Source organism: Heloderma suspectum, chromosome 3, assembly GCF_057233095.1.
Source record: "Heloderma suspectum isolate Gila_16-S chromosome 3, 16-S_ref, whole genome shotgun sequence".
Taxonomy (NCBI): Eukaryota; Metazoa; Chordata; class Lepidosauria; order Squamata; family Helodermatidae; genus Heloderma; species Heloderma suspectum.
The window spans coordinates 329,222,775-329,243,717 of record NC_139460.1 but is presented as its reverse complement, the minus strand read 5'-3'; the positions used below and the strand labels follow the sequence as shown (position 1 = coordinate 329,243,717).

The 20,943-nt window shown below is 57.9% G+C and overlaps 1 protein-coding gene across 1 annotated transcript in view; it reads right to left on the bottom strand.

Annotated features, from left to right (window-relative positions):
• LOC146351802 (zonadhesin-like) overlaps positions 1-12,904 on the bottom strand; it is a 39,631-nt gene extending 26,727 nt beyond the window's left edge. The window contains exons 1-14 of the mRNA XM_084845731.1: positions 12,588-12,904; positions 11,526-11,797; positions 11,170-11,235; positions 10,272-10,358; positions 9,631-9,762; positions 8,458-8,708; positions 6,884-7,064; positions 6,047-6,155; positions 4,173-4,264; positions 3,445-3,621; positions 2,952-3,154; positions 2,367-2,511; positions 1,793-2,037; positions 949-1,119 (exon numbers count right to left, since the gene is read on the bottom strand). Coding sequence (XP_084701857.1) covers positions 949-1,119; positions 1,793-2,037; positions 2,367-2,511; positions 2,952-3,154; positions 3,445-3,621; positions 4,173-4,264; positions 6,047-6,155; positions 6,884-7,064; positions 8,458-8,708; positions 9,631-9,762; positions 10,272-10,358; positions 11,170-11,235; positions 11,526-11,797; positions 12,588-12,904 — 2,448 coding nt within the window. The remainder of the gene's footprint in view (positions 1-948; positions 1,120-1,792; positions 2,038-2,366; positions 2,512-2,951; positions 3,155-3,444; positions 3,622-4,172; positions 4,265-6,046; positions 6,156-6,883; positions 7,065-8,457; positions 8,709-9,630; positions 9,763-10,271; positions 10,359-11,169; positions 11,236-11,525; positions 11,798-12,587) is intronic.
• Positions 12,905-20,943: the final 8,039 nt, after the last annotated feature.

Genomic DNA, 20,943 nt, shown 5'->3' with positions numbered 1-20,943 from the left:
GGGCCTTTCCAACATGTGCTGAGATCTTGGGGTCATGGTGGAGAGCTCAGTGGAAATGTCAACTCGGTGTGTGCCAAAAGGCAAATTTCACACTAGGGATTATTAAGACAGGGATCAAAAATAAAGCTACCAGTAGAACTACTTTTATACAGAGTTATGGTGCAGTCATAATAGTTTTGATTGCTGCATCTCAAAAAGCAGCTCATAGCATAGAATAGGTTAACCAAATTGTTTGAGGGGGCTGAGAGCACCTTTCCTACGAGGAAGAGCTCCATCATCAGGGGTCCTTTAGTTTTTAAAAAGGACGACTAAGGCGAGAGGAGTTGATTGAAGTGTATAAAATTATGCCTGGAATGGAGAAAGTGGCAAAAGAGCTGCTTTCCCCCTCCCTTGTAATATGAAGGACCTTGAGTCATCCAAGGATATTGGCAATAGATACAAGAGGAACAAAAGGAAGGACTTTTCCACACGGCACACGATTAGCCTATGGCATTCACTCCCACAAGATGTGATGACCACCAGCTTTAAAAGGCGATTAGACCAATCCATGGAGGAGGAGGAGAGGTCTACCAACAGTGGTTAGTCCTGGGAGCTAAATGGAACCTCCATTTTCAGAGGCAGTCTATCTCTGAATGCATGTTGATGGGAGGATACTGACTGGGAGAGCTGTTCCCTTTTTGCCCTGCTTCGGGGCTTCCTGGAGGCACTGGACTGACCACTGTTGGAAAGAGGATGCTAGACAAGGTGGACCTGCTCCGGTCTAACCGAGCAAGGCAATCCCGATGTGCTTATGAGAGCTGGCGAGTGACCGCGAGTCCTGACTCAGGCGAGCATCCGCACGGTGGTTCCTGGAGCTCTGCACCGGGGCAAGGGTGTGCTTCACCTCCAAGAGCCGAGCTGGGGGCCAAGGAGACTCTCAGCCAGCAGGGGCGCTTCCTGGGGACTCACCTGGGAGAAGTAAGTGCCTGGCAGGCTGATCTTCAAGTACTGGTTCCCATCATATTTCACCAGGAGCCCAAAGTCAGTCTCCACCACTATGTAAATGCCCACGTTCCCCACAGACACGGAGTTTCCTCGGGAGCGCTTCTCTGCTGGTGCGTAGGCTCTCTCACCGTTGAACTGGGGGCAACAGACATCTGTCAGTGAGGGGACAGACTTTCTCATAGGCAGGCTTTTCCTGTCTGCACATGCATGCGCGCACACACACACAAAGAGAGGAGGAGATATCACCAAATGGCAAGAGCCAAAAGAACTGGGTGGGTTCCTCTGCTCCCCTCATGACAGCCACAGAACTCTCTGGCACTTTCCTGGCTGCATAAAATTCCTGACTGGCAAAATGCTCTATGAAAATAATTAATCACAAACCTCAAAATTGATTGCTCTGAAGGGCTGGCAGAACAGACAACAGCCTCTTGCTGCCTTTGTAGGAATAGCAAGGAAACGTGGCAAGTTCAGGGCAACGAGGGCATTCTTGGTCGCTGCCCCAGCTAGATATCGTCCCGCAGGACAAAGCCCCCCAAACTCTGCATCTTTCAGAAGTATTGAAAGGACCCTGCTCAGCTTTTTGTGTGCAGTGGTAGCCAGGGCTCAAAGCTCAGTGGAGGATTCACCTGCTAGTGCTTTCTCTATCCAGTGTATCACTTCTCATGTGTTTGAAGGGTTTGTTACCTGAGCAGAGCCTCTGGGATGGGGTGGACTGAACATGCTGACATCAGTGCCTAAGTCAAACATGACTGGGCCATGATGCAACAACAGCCAGATGCTCTCAAGGCGCCCTGCTCCCCTCCCATACCAGGATCCTCTTGTTCTTCTGAAGGGTGACCCGGGTGCCGTACACGTCGACATGGACCTCCCGGAGGTAGGTGGCACCTCTCTGGCCTCGGTCTTCATTTTTGCCACTGATGTGGAAGGGGGTGACGCTGCTGTTGCCGCCACAGACTGTGACCAGGGTGTAGGTACATGTCCCCAGGAAGGTGTGCATCACTTTGTCAAAGGTGTAATAGTGGGGATCGCCAACTACGTGGCAGGAGGCTCGGCCTGCAGGGTGCACAGGGAGATTTGTGGGCTCAGGCTGAGCATGGCTGGGCCACCACAGCTGTCCCCACTTTAAAGACATGGCACTGAGGCCAGGAGTGATCCATGTGCCCAGGACCACCCAGTGCGCCAGGACTGAGGAAGGGCCAGAGCCCAGAGCCCTTTTCCTCCCCCGGCGCATGCTGCTTCCTTGGCATATTGATCTCCCATGTTTTTGCTTCAAAGGCCAGGACAGCACAGCGGCACCATTGTTCCTTGGCCTGGAAGCTCTGCCGACCCTCCAACCCGTTTCCAAAGAACCCCAACCCAAAGGGGTCTGTTGCCAAGCTCACTCTTGGTGTGGCAGGCCAGCACTCCGTCCTGGACGCCACATTTCTCCAGCACACCACATTCCCACGGGGTGCAGGTGATGGTGTTTCCGTCATGGCAGGTACAGCGCTCGGTGCAGATCTGATCGGTGAACCAGCTCTCCCCCAGCTGCCAGAGAGAGAAGGAAGCCATCACGCATGCGCAGGCCCCCTGGCAGACCTCCAAGGGAGAGGGAAAACCTTCCACCCCTCAGGGTTCCCTTTTTCTGTTCCTCAGGCTCTGGCTGACTCCCAGCCTGGCCCCCCAACTAGATCGGTCCTTCCAAAGCCTGGGAAATAGCCAGCCCTGGACAGCTGGCTCCCCTCCAGCTGCCTCCAACTCCAGAGGACTCCTGGCTGCTTCCAGCTTGACCCAATCCAGTGGACCCGCTTCTGTGGATTTCAGCTGCTGCCCTCCGTCCCTTGCCCTCCATGCCCTAGGCTAGAGATTCCCAGTGCAGGCTGCTCTTCCTGCAGTACAGACATTTACACAGGGAATCAGGTGTGCCCAAGAGACTTGCACTGAGGACCAGCTCCAGGTAAAGCCTCAAGGGTTCAGGAGGAACCTGCCTGGTGGTACTGGCCCCGGTGATCGACACACCCACAGCTGCTCTCAGGGACACATCTGTCTCCGCTCAGGACGAAGCTGTCGTCACAGAAGCAGCCTTCCACTGGCAGTGGGCTGCAAGGGCTGGACACCGAGGGGGGGACACAGGTGGGAGCGCACCTGTTCCCACAGCTTCTGTAGTGGCTCCCAGCAGGGCAGGACACGGCTGGAAGGAAAGAGAGGGCAGAGAAAGTCTTGGCGGGGAGTCCTCACAAGACCATGCCAAATGTGCTTCTGCATGCACCAGCTTGCAGGGCAGGCAGGGAGCACGACTTCATGGTGCCCCTCTTTCCCTCGCCACTGTCCAGCAGGTCAGCGGCAACGCCATCCTAAGGTGGCCCGCATAAGCGGCCCTGCAAGTGCTCTGCTGGCAGCTTTAATGCTGAACGTGACAAACCAAAGGGAGAAGGTGGTGGAAGCCCACCAAGACGAGGCCAGCCTCACAGCACCACTCACGGCAGAAGGTGCGGTTCCTCCATTCCACGCACACGCCGGCATTGGAGCACGACTCTGCGTAGGCCTGCAGTCCATTGCAGAGGGAGGTCTGCTGCCCGTGGGTGAGGCACAGGTCATAAACACAGTTCTCAAAGGCACTTGTTGGGTCCACCAGAGAGTGGCAGCCCCTGAAGATGCCTGTGCACGGGGAGAAAGAGACGTCAACACAGCCATCGCCCTGGAGAGCTACGGCTCTTGACTGGCTGCCCTTGCTGTTCAGTGTTGCAACAGCAGATGCATAGGCGGGGCAAATTGTATCTGCCATGGAAAGGACTCCTCTAGTGAAAGCCTGCAAGTCCCTCAGCCTTGGCAGGGGATATCAGGATCTGCCTGACAATGAGCCCAGGCCACTGGCCTGTCCCTTGGCTGCAATGCCTCCCCTCTGCACCCCCAAGGGTCTCCGATGGAGGCCTTCCCCAGCCTTGCTACCCAGATCCTCCTTAACTGGAGAGGCAGGGGATTGGACCCGGGAGCTTGTGCATGCAAAGCCTCTTCTCTCTTCCGCTGAGCTCTGGCCCTGGTTCACCACAGGCTCAGAGCCAAGGTGGCGCCTCCCATCACAAAGCCAGCCCAGCACTTCAGATCCCAAGGACGACTTCCACCTGATGGGCCTGTTCAATTTGCACACTGAGCTCAGGATCTGGAATGGCCAGATCCTGTTCATTCCCATCAGTGGCTAAGAAGTCTACCTGTTGGGTCTGTGATCGTGCTGCAGGCAGAGTCTCTCCGGATCTCGCTCTCCAGCTCGGGTTTACAAAGAGATTCTGGTGGACTGGAACAACTGCCAGGAAAAGAGAGGGGACTTTGGTGCTGTTTCATTCCTGGTTCACAGGGCTACGTTGCATTTTTGTTGGGGTAGACTGGGAGGAGGCTATGAATACAGCCCCCTGCACCACACTGTGTATTTCAGAGCTCACATTTAAGGGCAATTCCAACAAAGCAATTTGTGGATTCAGCCCACGGAAATCAGGACATAACTGCATAGCACACAGGTGGGTGACTCACAGCCTGTGGCCTGCGCACACCCTTGGCCATGCGCCATGCGGCCCATGGAACCCCGCCCACTTTCTCCCCCTGCCATGTTGATAAGCTGTCAGCTGGGTGGTGGGGAATGGACTGCTGCTTCCTGCTGCCCGCCTTGATCAGGAGAGCTGGGGCGGTGGCTAGGGTGGGGAAAAGAGGGGGAAGAGGCTTTAACGTTTCCTCCCAACAATCCCATCCCCAAGTAGACCATGCTGTTCTCAGCCTGCCAAACAGCTAACCTGCACGTTCAGAATCCTTTCTTAGGGTCCCGGTCAAGCGGTGCGCAGCCCCCTCCTCAATCCAGGCCCTCCAGATGAGGTGAACAGGTGTTGCTGGCACCTTTTAAATCCCAGAACACCTAGAAAGGAGGCCCCTCCCAGACAACCCTGGACATGTGCCTGCCCCCTCCTCCCTCTCTAAATGAACCTGGTTGCTTTGGAGGACAGAGCTTGCGTGGGAGCCACTGATGCACAGCAGCAAAAGACAATACGCCATGAAGCTGGAGGTTCGCCCAGCCTCGCCCCACTTCAGATCTTGACTCCATCAGAACTCAGTAGGTGGCCTTAGGCAAGCCACCATCAGGCTCTGGAAGGCAGGCTAATAATACTGGCCTACCTTGCAAGGCTGTTGTAAAAGGATTACTGAAATTATGACTGTGAAACACTCAAAACACTCTGAAGTGTTCTATACATGCAAAAAATTTTGAGTACAACATGGGAGCCAGTCTGATGTTGATGTCGGGCATATTTGTGACTGGGAGGTCTCCCCTGGTGGTGCCCCCAGAGAAATCTCAGCACACTCGCCCACTTGACTGGAATTCCATCCTCAGAGATCCAGGCACACAGACTCGCATCACGGGAAAGTGGGTAATGAGCACTGCTGCAAGGATCCGGCCTTGGTTAGGCAGGCAACACCAACCGAGCGCTTTGGCTCCTAAAGGAGCCGACGGTTGTCTCATGGGCCCGGGGGGCACACACTCCTGCATGCGCTCAGCTGAGAAGCAGGAGACCCCTTGGCAGGGCCCGCATGGGCTTCTGCCAGGGCAACCGGGGTCTTCCAGATGAGGCTTGGATTGTGCAAGCCCTTGCCTCATCCATTGAACTTTACCGGGGCTCCAGCCATCGCCGTCATCTTCCATTCGTACCCATCCCGTGTTTTCCCGTGACCTCTCCCACCCATTTTCTTGCCACAAGAAACCCGTCAAGGAAGAAAAGATGGAACAGCTGCCTCCTGACAAGGCCTTTTGATGGGCAGGACCAGGAGCCCCCCTCCGCCGGGAAGCAGCCCAGGAAGGCTCTCCGCTCCGTGCAGAGGACGGGATGAGACCGGCCGGCTGGCGCCTCCGTGCCGTCGGGACCGCTGCAGAGGGGAACGACCCTGGAGCCCGCCGGGAAAGGCACCCTCAGAGGAAGGCAGGCACAGCACTGGGGAGAGCAGTGCTCTTGGCCCTGGAGGATCCTGCCATGGCTGGCCGACGGCCCCCGGCCTTCTCCCTCGGCCACAACGTGCCTTCACTAAGAGCATGCAATGCACCACGTACTGCGTGAGGTTTCCTGGGACAAGCCAGCTCTCCCCGAGGAGGGCGGAGCTGCCTGCAGGCTGTCCGTCGGGCCGCAAGTCATCGTCCTTGGGGTCACCGTTGCAATTCCCTTGGCGGGGGATAAAGAGAAGAAAAGGGGTCGCTCGCCTTCCTTGGGGCTGTTTTTCTCTGGCCTGGGTGGAGGGGGGGCGTCCTTGGGTGGCTGCCGCCCTCTGCCCTCTGCTGGCCAGCTCAAACCCCCAGGACAGCACATCGCTGCTGCTGCTGCTGGACCCCCATGGCCTGGCTGGCCCCGCCCGGCAGGGGTGGAGCCATCCCGGGGGAGAGCTAGGGGCGGGACAGCCCGCTGGTTCTGCAGGGGGGCCGAGTATCATGGGCTCTTGCGAACTTGCATAAGGTATGTCAGAGCTGATGCGTGTGTGTGGTTGCTTTGCAAGGGGATTTGGAATCCATTTGGTGCCCCCAGCATCTGATATATTTGCACGGGCATCACAGGCCCGTGGCCTTCAAGCTGCCGTTTATAAGACGCCATTTGTTGCTGTGTTGCCCTTTTGCTTTGGAACCGTGTGTGTGTGTGTGTGTGTGTGTGTGTGTAGGGAGCAGGTGGAGGGTTTTGTGGGGGGGAAAGAGGGCTGAGTGTGACCCACAGAAGCTACTCTGCTTTTCCCTGGCCTGAGATTTCACAGACAACAGCCCATGTCAGCGGGCTCATGGAACGGGCCGAGAAGGTCGGAGCTATCCATGGGTTGCAGGGCAGGATATCCCAAGTTTATCAATTGAGGGCAAGAGGATTCCAGAGCACATCCTGCCGGGGGAGAGTAAAGGTCCTGGGCTCACCACACAGGCCGCAGAGCTGCCCCCTGTAAGCAGAAGGCACGGAGACATCCACGTAATGGTTCCCATCAAATCTGACGGCCAGGCCAAAGTCTGTCTCCAGGAAAACGTAGCTGCCGCTGCTCCGCACCACGACCTTGCTGTTCCCAATGAACACGGGCAGGCTGCGTCTTCTGCCATTGACCTGAGCATACAGCACAAGGCGACTGAGGCCCTGCATGCCTGCACAGAGATCCAGACTCTGCCCCCCCATCCCACTGTGAGGGAGACGCATTAGCGGCGTCAAGGAAGCCCCCTGGCATCTTCCCTCCACAGGCCCACTCAGGGTAGGAAGGGGCCCTTGAGAAGGGGCTGTCGGTGGCCGTGCTGCGCCTGTGGAACTCCCTGCTCCTGGAAGACCAGGCATCTGCCTGGGCTCAAGGAAAACCTTTCCTAGGGGCAGATTTGGTGGACAAGGCTGGGCCCCGAGGGGAGGGAGATCCACAGCAGGTGCTTGTGTAAGCCTGATTTTACCTGGCTGTTGGTCACTTTGCAAGTGTGACCGATGACAAGCCTGCGGAGGTGGGGCAGGCCAAGCCTTTAAAGGACTGGATGTACTTTTCCGTTAAGCAAACTCTCCCACTAAGCTGCCCCCAGAGCTCCGTGTCCTCTGCTCTTGGGGGATGTGTGGGATAATCAGGGTGGGGGTGGACAAACTATGAAAGATACATTTGGTCTACACTGGACCTCTAGGAACACTTTATTATTATTGTTAAAAGCATATATTAAAATATTGTGCTGAGTTATGCACCAAGAAAAGATACATTTTGCAACCTCTATAAATTTTGGGGCTGTACAAGACATCGTTTTGGATGCAGAAAGGGCCAGTTCAGTCACTGGCAGCATCTCCAGTTCAAAGGGTCCGAAGTACTGTGGTTAGCAAAGATGTCTCTCTCTGCCTGAGAGTGGCTGCCAATCAGAGGAGACAATACTGAGCTCGATGGACCAATGATCCGAGTCTAGGAATGCGGCTTCAGATATTGGGGTTGGACTCAATGGTCTTGTAGCCCCTTCCAACTCTACTATTCTATGATTCAGTAGGCACATTTGCCTGATTTCCTTCTACCTGCTGCCATTTTGGGTCTTTGGCATAATTGATTCTGCTTCAACTTATCCTGGGGAAAGACAAGGGCACAGACATGCCACCCTTTCTGACTATGGAGTTCCTATCTAGTAACCCTTCCAACTTTTGTGGCTTCATCAGGCATTGCCCACAGTTTCAACCTTAAGGACTAGAAGCTTGCCTTTTAAAAAAGAAATAAAGAAAGAAATAGATTCATAGGCAGCTAAACTTTGCTGCAGCCATAACCTCATTCGCAGTTGCCTTGTGTCTCCCACAGAATCACAGTGTACAGAGCTCTGCTCCCTCCCCTCTCCACTGCCAGTCCTTGAGCTGACCCCCGCCCCCCCATTGCTCGCAACCGGTCCTGTCTTGTACACATGACTGCAAACCTTCTGGGTAGGGACTGTATTGTTCAGGCATTCTGTGCACCACCCAGAAGCATTTGTGTTCTGTACAGGGGCAGGGAGTTCCTTACATTGACTTTCCTGTTCTTCAGCAAAGAAACCCGGTGGCCATACATCTCCACATGAACCGAGTTGACGTAAGACACGGCCGTGCTCGATCCTCGGTGCTCATTGGTGGTGGAGACGTCAAAGGCAGTTGGCCCACCACTGGAGCTGTTGCAGACCCTGGCCAGGGTGTAGGTGCAGTTGCCCATGAAATTGTAGGCTCTGCCATCAAACGTGGTGTAATGGGGGTCCCCCGAGGCACTGCAGGTAGCACGGCCTTGAGAGGAAGGAGCAAGGCGTTAGCCCACTGGCAATTTTGTCATGGCAGGAATGTTGTCTGAGGTGCTGCCAGGTGCTCACGAGTGCCGACTCCGGCTTTTTGGGGGCCTTGGGCAAGGCATCTTTGGCGGGCCCCTCCCTCCATGTCTCTGCCTTCTCATGCCGGGGCCACCAGCTGCTCTTGCCCCTTCTCCTCTTTCTCATCATCGCACCGCTTGCTTGCTGGACAGGCAGAGAGCCGGGGCCTGTGCTGCTGCTCCCCCTCTTCACTGCTGTCTGGGCCAGAGCGAGAGGCAGGGGAACAAGCGGGTCGCCATGGAGAAGAGGGGAGCCACTCCACGGGGCTCTGGTCAGCGAGCCTCTGCTGGGGGCATGGGCCCCCTTGGCAGGGGCCCTGCCATGCCTACCCTTGACACTGCCCCTGGCTTACGAAATGAGACGCTCACAAAATCCAGGAATCGGAAGCAAAGACTACAAGAACTCTGCTGCAGGATCTGACCATTTGGTCCCAGATTCTCTTCCCAGAAGTGGCCAGGGAGATACCTCTGAGGAGGCCACAAATGGGGTATGGTGATGAAGGCCACAGCACCCCGCACTCCTGACTTGTCCCCCACATATACTGCTCGTGCACTTGGAGGTTAAAGAAATGGATTAGCAAAGGTGTCACATTGCTGCAGAATTCTCACAGAGAATTAGAGATCCTTAGAGATCCATTTCTAGGACTTAAGGTCTTGATTCTCAATAGGCTTGACTATGAATATCCAATGCCTGTTCAAAATCAAGACAAAATTTTCCACTGAACTTCATCAATGTTCACTGGAATCTGTGGACTGCATCATGCTTGCTGTGCACCATTTTCCTCCTGCCAATCAAGGGGAGGAGCCATGAGACTGCCAATGGTTCCACCTGGAAGGACTCACCTGTGGTGGGAGGAAGGCTTCCGGGCGTTGTCTGAGGGCTGGATGTCGCTTTGGAGAGGGACGGCAATGAGCTGGTTGAATCAGGAGGCACCGGAGAAGGCAGGGCTGTCTGGCTGCTAGGAGGATGTGGGCCTGGGAAAGAGCAGCCATGGGCATCAGGGGTCGCTCTGCGAGCTCTTGCCCCCTGAACTGGGCCCATCCCATATCCGTGATCTCAGAAGGAACTCAAGTGCAGCTCATGAATCGCAGAAGAGTCTGGCTGCTGGATTTGGCCAAGAAGAGCCAATCAGGTTCAGCACCCTGTTTCTTAGATTGGCCACACAGATACCTCTGGGAAGCCCACAAGCAGGATGTGAAGCCAATACTCCAGCCTTCCCCAGATTGGTGCCCTGTACATCTGAAGGCACCAAGTTGGGGAAAGCTGCAAATTCAATATAGCTATGGCAATAACCATCAGTGCCTCTCCCTTTCTGCATGAATTTGTCTAATCCCCTCTGAAAGCCATCTAAGCAGTAGCCATAATCTCACCTTGTGGCAGAGGGTTCCATAGGCGGACTGTGCATTATCCTCTCCCTCAAGCCCACCTTCCCCTGCTGTCTTGGTGTAGAAGCCCTATTATAGCACGACCATATAATACTTACCGGCAGTAGTTGCATTGGATGGAGGTGGAGTTTCAGGGGGAAGAGTCGATGGTGGCTTCAGAGTGCTCTCTGGAGTGGTGAGTTGGCCTGAGAGAGAGAGAGAGGATATCCAATGGTCAGGGCCAAACCCCAGCTTCCACCTAGCACTGTGTGCTCTGTGAAAAAGGTTTAGAGGTCCAGATCTGAACACGTGGCAGGGCACAATCCATTGGAGAGGACATCTGCACAAACTCCAGTGAAATAAACATAGCACGGCTCTACTTTGGTTGCACAGCTGGGGAGGGTGTAGGTGCCGCTGGCCATGAATTGATGGGTTTGCTTGTCAAAGGTGCAGTAATGAGGGTCACCCGACACCAGGCAGGACTCTACGCGGAAGGGAAGGAGGTCAGAAACAGGCTCGTGTCGGGGAGTTTGAGACGGGAAGAATGGGAGGCCGGTGTCGCCGCGCGTCCGCTCCTCGACACGATGACAGCCTTTGGCTCCTGCCTCGCCCTTGGCCCCCTGAACCCGGGGGAGGCCCCGAAAAGGGGACGACGGCGCTTCCGCTCGCCCTGTCCTGGGCGTCAGACCCCCCGACGCCAGTGGCTGCTCTGGGGAGTGAGGCGGGCCCCCCCCCATGGCCTCTGCCAGCCTGCGCGTCCATGGCAATGCGGGCCCAAACACCGAGTGCTCCGAGGGCGTGGGAAGCACGAGGCCCAGAAGGCCGCCTTTATCGGCTGTGGGACACCCTCTGAGCTCACCGGCCCGCCACGATTCCTCTCTCCTGATCCTGCGCCCCTTCGAGCCAATCTAAACCCACAGAAGATGCGTCAGGCAACCAAGGTCCGAAGGAAGGAACGGACGTGGCAGGAACACATACGCACCGAGGTCGGGGAGGCCTCGGCTGTCGGAGACTCACCTGAAGTCAGAGGGGGGGCCGGGCTGCTTGTAGCGGCGGGGGTGGCGGCGGGGGTGGTCTCAGGATCTGTGATGAGAAATGGCATTCGGTCTCTCATTTAAGCTCACATCGCAGGCTGCTCTGGGGGCTTGGGGCAGAAACGATGGTAAGTGACAACTGCCCGTAGCACGTTGCGTTTGAGCACGCACACCCAGGCTGAAGGTGCTTCGCACCAGTGAGTTTCCAAAGGTGACCAGGCTCGGGATGGGGCAGTCCTCCAGGAGAAGGAGGACTCCACAAAGCAGGAGCGGGAGCAGAAGAAAACCCGGCATTTTGAAAGGTCTCGCCCTTGGTAGTCTGAAGTCCGCTCCACTCACCACAGCCGGTCTCCTTCCTCCAGTCCCCAAGTACCACGCCAGCCAGTCTGCACGCGGCAGCGTATGCTTCCAAGCTTTGGCAGAACTGCCTCGCATCTCCCTCGGTGGCACACTGGTCATACACGCAGCTTTCGAAGTACCGTTGCGGGGGGATGCTCCAGTGACAGGCTGCAAAAGGCCCCTGGGCAGCCAGAATCGCTCTGCAGACATCTTCGAAACCCACTTCCTCAACAGGGTCGCAGGGAGGGGGAACGACAGGTGAGGGGTCACACCTACAGATCGGGCAAGAATGGGCAAGAATGCACCATCACCTGCTTAAGGGAGCGCCGGGGAACCGGCCTTCTACGTTCTCGGTTACGCGGGCCTGGTTAGCCGTGGAATTCGGTGGGCTGAAATGTTCAGCCAATAAATACATGACTGACTGGGCGAGTGGCCATAGCTTGCTTTGTTGCTGGTGCGGAAAACCTCGTTCACTCTGGCTCTGCCCTTGCTGGCATCGTTAGAGCCTAAGAAGAGCCCTGCTGGATCAGACCAAAGGCCTCCGTAGCAGTCCAGCTTCCCGTTTCCCGCAGTGGCCAACCAGCTGCCCCTGGGAAGCGCACAGGGGGGACAAGAGGGCAAGAGCACCCTCCCCGTTTTGTTCCCCATCAACTGATACTGAGAGGCGCTGTGTAAAGACATACTTCTGCTAGTCCGCCCTGAATCTGCTCCCACCTAGTTCCAGGGGATGACCCCAGGTTCTAGCATTAGGAGAGCGAGCGGAAAACATCTCCCAGTCCCGCTCTCTCCAGACAGAGCATGCATAACGTTATACACCTCTGTCGCGTCCCCACGTGCTTGCTGCTGCTTTGGGAAATCCAACAGCCCTGAACGGTGTGACCTTGTCAGGCACGGGAGTTGCTCCAGCTCCTCGATCATTTTGATTGCCCTTTTCTGCACCTTTTCCTGTTCTGCACGAGGACCCCCTTTAAGGTGCAGGGAGGCTATAGCTCAGGGACACAGAGAGCGACGGATGGTACTTGGCAAGCGGACGCCGGGGAGGCCCACAGCTCCAACACTTACGTCCAGCCGTCATCCGCCACTCTCCAGCTCTTGCCAAACTCATTGGCATCGAGTTCCAGGATTCCATCCGGCCGTCGGAAATCGTCCAGCTGGCTGCCAGAGTACGTGCCACACAGCCCACACAGCTGCCCCTTGTATCTCTCGTCCACCTGGACAAACAGCTCCTGATCACCGTCAAACCTGGCCAGGAAGCCGAAGGGGCTGTCGACGACCACATAGGGAGGCCTTTCCTCCACAATGATCCCCAGGTGCAGAGTCGCGGGGAGATTCACTCTTGCTCCGTTCACCTTGAGAAAGGATAAAGGCGGCCAACTCATCGTCTGATCCTTGGAGCTGACCCAGGCTCAAATCATGACTTGTAGAGCATGCCAAAGATCCCTCCTTTCTACCAGCCTGCCTCTTGCGGTGGCCGGCCAGACACCCCCGGAAAGCTCACTATCCCCTGTTCATCGCAGCCTCTGGAAATCAAAGGCAAACTGCCACTGGATAGGGAGGCTCTGTTTCTGCTAACTTGACTGCACCCAATAGCCACCGAGAGACGACGTTTGTAACCCACACGAGTGGTTACGACCAAAACGGCCATTGCACTGCCTGCCTTCCCACCCCTGGTAAGGAGACCTGTTCTAGGATAGGTCACGTTTCTTCGATTGCAGCTAGGTCAGAACTGAGCACATTCGAATGTTTCCAGAACTCTCCGGGGCGCGCCGTCTAACGCCACCGGCTTGGTGGGTACATTTTGTCCCCGAACTCGGACCCCCCCCTTTGCCGTCCAAGTTCGAAAGTTGTTTCGGTGCCCACCCTGAAATCAGTGAGCCAGAGGGGAGGGCGTCCTTCCGCCATCTTCTGCAGGGGGGACCGCTGCAAGGAACTCATTCAAACTTCTCTTGCTTCACAGACTTCCTTCCTTGGTCATATTGTACTTTCTAACTCCTTGCTGGACATTCACAGGCAAGCCTCCCTGTTCCTCGGCTAGCCCTTAAGGGACATCTTAAGAATATCTGTACCCATCTTGTGCAGTTCCCAGTCAAGACGCTACATGGGGTTAGTGGAGGACTACTCACACTCGGAGCTAGAAGAGCTGGCCAGGGCTCTGTCGTGCAAACCCCCCCCCCCCCCGGAGACTCAGCCCGGACATCCCGGTGCTGTTGCGTGGCTCTGGCCTTGGAGTGTACTACTCACATAGACCTCCTTGTTTTTCCTCAGGGCGACGTGCAGGTCCCTGAACGAGACAGCCACTGAATTGAGAGCCGTCCAGGCCTGGCTCCCGCGATGTTCATTCCTAGCCGTCACAGTGAAGCGCTCGGAGGAATTCGTGCAGACCTCCACCGCTGTGTAATTGCACCCGCCCTGGAAGTGGTACAGCCTCCCATCAAAGGTGATGTAGTGCGGGTCCCCGTAGATGTGGCAGGTGGCCTTGTCTGGAACGTTGCAGCCCAGGACCCCATTCTGCACCGTGCAGATCTGGCCCACTTGGCAGGTCTCCGTGCTACAAACTAAGCTGCCCTGGTCCGCGCAGCGACACCGGCCGACGCAGTCCGGTTGCCAGAACGTTTCTCCCTTCTGTTGGAGGCGGACAAAGAAGAAGCGTTAGAGCCGTGTCTCGCTGCTGCAAGCTGCAGCAGGCGCTGTGATGGCCAAGCGGCTTTGACCGTGCCGGGAACCAACCTCGTAATACTTGTCTCCTGCGAGGCAGCCGCAGTCCGCCAGCGACACGCACCGTCCCCCGCTAAGAACAAACCCTTCGTTGCACTCGCAGCCCTCCACGCAAGGCTTGCTGCAGTTCCCAGGGGCCAGCGGGCTGGAGCAGGTGGCCGGGCAGGAGCTGGTGCACAGGTGGTAGTGACTGTTGGCAGGACACGGGAGCGCTGCGGAGCGGAGCAGAGCACCGTCAGTGCTTCTCGGCCAGGCCAGGCCAGGCCAGGCCAGGGTTGACAGTTGGGCCTCGCTGCCTGCGCTACAGGAGCAAGCTCCTGTCCCTAAAGCAGCAGGACGGCTTCAGGCGAGAGCTGCTCTCCACGTAAGCTGCCCTCGTGAGTGTCAGCCGCCGGGAGTGATCCGGGAGTGCCCCCCCATCCGTAAGAGTCACTGCGGAGCGCTACTCACGGCAGAAGGTGGCGTTCCTCCAGCCGGGCAGGTCCACGCCAGCTCTTTGGCAGGCGTCGGCGTAGGCCTCCAGCGCGTTACACAAGACCTGCTGGCTCCCATGCAAGGCACACAGGTCGAAGACGCAGCTCTCCACGAAGCTCTCGGGGTTGATGGCGGACAGGCAGACGGCAAAAGGCCCCTGGCTGCTAGTCAGCAGCCCGCAGAAGGCGCCTGTCCTGTAGACAGCCTCCTGCTCCGGGGGGCACGACGGGCCCTCTGCTGGAACACCACAAGAGGGCCGGTCATATTCCGCGCCTGGGACTTGCCAGCTGTTTCCCAGCTGAGTGGTATTCTCGGCTTGCTGTCCGTTGGGCATCATGCGGTCATCCTGCCGGAGGTTGTTGAAGTTGCCGCACATGCCACAGGTCCTGTTGAAATAGGTGGTGGGCACCCTGATCTCCACCGAGGAGACGGTGTCGTAGGAGACGGCCAGCCGGAAGTCCGTCTCCAGGGTCACAAATCGGCCGTTCCTGCCCACGGTCACAGAGCCGTTCAGCGCGAGCACCGGAAGGGTTCTTAGCACTTGGTTCACCTAAGGAGGGAGAAGTCAAGCGGAGATGCAAACTGCATCCGCCCGAAGGAGAGGAACCTTCAGGCCTTCTTGCTACGTCCTGGGGATGGGAAGCAGAGGCTTGCGTTCACTCACCAGCACGTGGCTCGGGTGGTTCTTGAGGATTTCAATCCGCTGCCCGTAAACCTCCACCAGGACCCTCTGGACGTAGGACACGGACGGGTTCCCGCGGTGCTCGTTCTTGGCCTCGATGTGGAAGGAGGCCAGCCCCGTGGCGGTGCCACACAGCCTGGCCAGGGTGTAGGTGCAGTCGCCCATGAAGTGGTGCGTCTCTTTGTCAAAGGTGTTGTAATGAGGGTCGTTGTGGACGCGGCAGACCCCGTAGGTGTAACTGTAGCATCCCGGGACGCCGTTCTGGACCCCGCAGTAACGATCCTCGGGGCAGGAGGCGCTGGAGCACCTCACCTGGCCGCCTGGACTGGGGCACGTGCACTTGGAGGAGCAGGTGTCGTCGGTCCAGAACTGGGAGCCCACGGCGTAGTGCCTGCCCTGGTGCCAGCATCCGCACTGGTGGCTGGGCACACAGGTGCCGCTGTAGAGGAGGAACCCGCCGTCACAGACACAGGCTTCCGCGCAGGGCAGGCTGCAGGTGGCCGGAGCACTTGGGTCCATGCAGGTGGCAGGACAGGCGTTGGCGCAAGACTCGTAGTGGCTGTTGGGTGCGCAGGAAATGGCTGCGGAAAGAAAACGGGCCTCCGTAAGGTCTAATGGAAGTCCCCCGTATGTTGTCTCAAGCCATTTCTCCGTCGAGCCCAGTGCCACCATGTGCTGTGAACGGCAGCTGCGGTCTCTGACAGCGGTCTCACACAAAAGATGCCGAGAGCCGCACCCGGCGCCTCACGCAAGCTAACGGTGAGCCCGGGCCCCCTCCACCGCACTGTTGCTGCAGCAGAATGGCGTGGAAGACAAGCAGGTGTGGCAGTGGCGGTGGTCCGGGGCAATATGGGCTCTAGCTTGATGTAAGGAGGAGAGGGCATCCCTGTCGCCCAAGGAACTGCAGCGCAGTGCGCTGCACGTGCAGGATGCAGGGGACTGGCCCACGGGCAGCCCTGCGTGAACACTGTCCCTGGAGAAGTCCCGCAGAAGGAGCGCTTTCTCGGGGGGGGGAGCAAACCGCCCCCACACTGTCTGTGGCCCTCCCAACCTTTCCCGTTTGCACAGGCGTCCTGCAGCCCAGGGAGGGAGGCTGCGGGTCGTGCCGCTGCTCAAAAACTTACGACAGAAGGTGGCGTTCCTCCAGCGCTCTACGGGAACCCCCAGGGACAGACAGGCGTCTGCGTAGGACTGCAGGCTCCTGCAAAGGGAGCCAGGGTCCAGCTGCAGGGCGCACTGATCATAAAGGCAGCTGGCGAAGTGCCCCGTTGGGTCTGCGGTGCCGTGGCAATGTCTAAACGGCCCCGTCACATCCGTGATGAGTCCGCAGAAGCTGTTGCTCTGGGCCGCTTCCTTCTCCGCCTCCGTGCAGACTGGATCGGACCCTGAGGAGCAACTGCGAGACAAAGCACCCCCTTGATTTGGTACCTGACGTTCCACGTCCCGTGGAAACGTCATACCTCTGTAGGGTGAGCTACGAACCTGGTGAGGTTGGAGACCTGCCAGCTGTTCCCCAGGCTTGTGGAATCTGGCTCCACTTCCCCGAGGGGATTCAGGAAATCGTCCTGGGGGTTGCCGTTGTAGTTCCCACACATGCCGCAAACCAGGCCCTTGTAGGTACTTGGGAGTGTCACTTCCACGTGATGGTCCCCGTCATACTTGACTTTCAAGCCGAAGTCCGCCGAGACCACCGTGTAGAAGCCGCTGGGCAAGATGTGCACACCCAGTGTCGGTGTGGAGGGGACAACTGCTTCCTTCCCATCGACCTGGAGACAGATGCAGGCACGGCCCTTAGAGACCGACCGGTGCTGGGGGGACGTTACAACGTACCTCCTGCTGGGAGCACAGCCGCCCCCCACCCAGCAGCACGTACCTTCACCGTTCCCCCCTTCTCCAGGGTGACCCGGACGCCTAGCACGTCAACGGCCACGCTTTGGACATAGGACACCTGCGTGTTGCCCCCTCTGTGCTCGTTGGCGGCTTCCACGTTGAAATAGGGCAGCGGAGGGCTCGTTTGGTTGCACAGCTGGGAGAGGGTGTAGGTGCAGTTGCCCATGAAGTGATGAGTTTGCTTGTCAAAGGTGTAGTAATGAGGGTCACCCGACACCAGGCAGGACTCTGCGCGGAAGGGAAGGAGGTCAGAAGCAGGCTCGTGTCGGGGAGTTTGAGACGGGAAGAATGGGAGGCCGGTGTCGCCGCGCGTCCGCTCCTCGACACGATGACAGCCTTTGGCTCCTGCCTCGCCCTTGGCCCCCTGAACCCGGGGGAGGCCCCGAAAAGGGGACGATGGCGCTTCCGCTCGCCCTGTCCTGGGCGTCAGACCCCCCGACGCCAGTGGCTGCTCTGGGGAGTGAGGCGGGCCCCCCCCATGGCCTCTGCCAGCCTGCGCGTCCATGGCAATGCGGGCCCAAACACCGAGTGCTCCGAGGGCGTGGGAAGCACGAGGCCCAGAAGGCCGCCTTTATCGGCTGTGGGACACCCTCTGAGCTCACCGGCCCGCCACGATTCCTCTCTCCTGATCCTGCGCCCCTTCGAGCCAATCTAAACCCACAGAAGACGCGTCAGGCAACCAAGGTCCGAAGGAAGGAACGGACGTGGCAGGAACACATACGCACCGAGGTCGGGGAGGCCTCGGCTGTCGGAGACTCACCTGAAGTCAGAGGGGGGGCCGGGCTGCTTGTAGCGGCGGGGGTGGCGGCGGGGGTGGTCTCAGGATCTGTGATGAGAAATGGCATTCGGTCTCTCATTTAAGCTCACATCGCAGGCTGCTCTGGGGGCTTGGGGCAGAAACGATGGTAAGTGACAACTGCCCGTAGCACGTTGCGTTTGAGCACGCACACCCAGGCTGAAGGTGCTTCGCACCAGTGAGTTTCCAAAGGTGACCAGGCTCGGGATGGGGCAGTCCTCCAGGAGAAGCTAGCTCCCTAAGGTTCTTGCCATGCCCTCGACGTCTGGTGTTGGCGCAAAGCTGGCCTCGTCAACCAGACGCACTTGGGCGACTCCAAAGACCTCGACGGGGCACAGAGAAGGAGGAGGCATCCCTGGGACAGGGAACCCACCCAGCCCCGCTACCCAGTGCAGGCTCCGAACTACCGACATACTACGTCAGGGATTTTTTTCCTCCTCGCCCCCACTCCGAAAAATAACCGCTCTAGGAAGCCTGCCACACATGGTTGCCATGGCTTGGTCCCCACTGCACCTAGGAGCAGCGCCCCGATAAGCTCTGAGAAACTTCGGCTGCGGAGTCTTACGTGAGCAATATCCCAGCATGATGGAGACGTCGTCCACAGCCACGTCGCTGCGGAAGTCTTCCCCCCGCACGCCTTCCAGGAGTATCTGCAAAGAGGGAGCATCTCCCGTCAGCTTCAGGTTGGGACGAGACTCCACCCTAGGTGCCAGCCTTGCAATTGCATAGCCGGCGGCACTCCATCCATTACCTGCACCCTTCCTGTGTGAGCCACGCTGACTTCTGCCATCTGCCAACGGTTGCCCTTGTTCCCGGTTTCAGACCAGATCAGCTCGGGTGGTGCCCCATCATAGATCACGTAAACCTGCAGCGCCATCGTGCGGGCTGCGCCGTACATGTGGTACCAGAAGCGCAAGCAGTGGGGCCCGTGTAAGGTGCATGTGGGGCTGAGCAGGTGTGCTACGTCCCCTGTGTTGGCATCATTGCCTTCCACGTAGATGAAATAACCCTCTGCAAGAGAGACGCGCATGTCACAGGGCGGATCTGCCTTGAGAGGTGGGGAGACAGCCCAGCGTCGTGAATGCTGCCCTGGGCCTCTGGCAGAAAGAGCCTCCTGCCCTTCCCTACCAGCCAAGGTCTTCTGGCGTGGCTAGTAGGTTTCGTCTCTCGCTCCCTCACCTCCCGTGGTGTGGTCATAGGACGGTCCCGTGGTCGGGGAGGGCGTCGGGCCTTTGTGCCGGGTCCAGTCTAAGCTGTCGGCGGCCGACTGTGTCCAGGAGCAGAAGTCCACATCAAAGGAGCAGGAGAAGTTGCACTGAGGTGTAGCATCTGACAAGGGCACACGCAAGAGACTGAGGTGCGTCCTTGAAAGCCCAGTCCAATCCTGACCCCGGGAAAGCCCTTTTTGAGCAAACGTGGGGCCGTGGGGGTGGGGTCCAACTGCAGTGGGCCACATTTACTGTTTGCCGCCCCTCCTGAGGATGAAGGCCACTGCTGGGCCACCCTGGTGCCCTCCTTCTGCAGTTGCTCGAGGGTCACTGACAGCCGAACCCTGGACAGAAGCCTACATGCAGGGTGGTTTCTCACACTCATCATTCTGTGCTTCTCTCTTCCCTCCCACTGGCAACGCCCCCCCACCCCCCGTCCTTCCCCGTCCTTCTAGACTGCATGCAACTGCTAATGTAGCCAGCACCGAAGAGCTAGCCATATCCCAGCGAGAACTATCCAGGAAACAGCCGACCATGCCTCGCGAAGCGCGCTTCCATTTCCCAACGCTCAGGATGACAAGCGGCTGTGCCCTGGGGTTTCTGGCAGGATACAGCCCCCCCTCCCGTTTCGGTCTCCATCACCCTGCTGTGGAATCAACCGCACGGTGAGAAAAACGTTGAGAAATGCGGATGCCAGATCCACAAAGCAGGAGCGGGAGCAGAAGAAAACCCGGCATTTTGAAAGGTCTCGCCCTTGGTAGTCTGAAGTCCGCTCCACTCACCACAGCCGGTCTCCTTCCTCCAGTCCCCAAGGACCACGCCAGCCAGTCTGCACGCGGCAGCGTATGCTTCCAAGCTTTGGCAGAACTGCCTCGCATCTCCCTCGGTGGCACACTGGTCATACACGCAGCTTTCGAAGTACCGTTGCGGGGGGATGCTCCAGTGACAGGCTGCAAAAGGCCCCTGGGCGGCCAGAATCGCTCTGCAGACGTCTTCGAAACCCACTTCCTCAACAGGGTCGCAGGGAGGGGGAACGACAGGTGAGGGGTCACACCTACAGATCGGGCAAGAATGGGCAAGAATGCACCATCACCTGCTTAAGGGAGCGCCGGGGAACCGGCCTTCTACGTTCTCGGTTACGCGGGCCTGGTTAGCCGTGGAATTCGGTGGGCTGAAATGTTCAGCCAATAAATACATGACTGACTGGGCGAGTGGCCATAGCTTGCTTTGTTGCTGGTGCGGAAAACCTCGTTCACTCTGGCTCTGCCCTTGCTGGCATCGTTAGAGCCTAAGAAGAGCCCTGCTGGATCAGACCAAAGGCCTCCGTAGCAGTCCAGCTTCCCGTTTCCCGCAGTGGCCAACCAGCTGCCCCTGGGAAGCGCACAGGGGGGACAAGAGGGCAAGAGCACCCTCCCCGTTTTGTTCCCCATCAACTGATACTGAGAGGCGCTGTGTAAAGACGTACTTCTGCTAGTCCGCCCTGAATCTGCTCCCACCTAGTTCCAGGGGATGACCCCAGGTTCTAGCATTAGGAGAGCGAGCGGAAAACATCTCCCAGTCCCGCTCTCTCCAGACAGAGCATGCATAACGTTATACACCTCTGTCGCGTCCCCACGTGCTTGCTGCTGCTTTGGGAAATCCAACAGCCCTGAA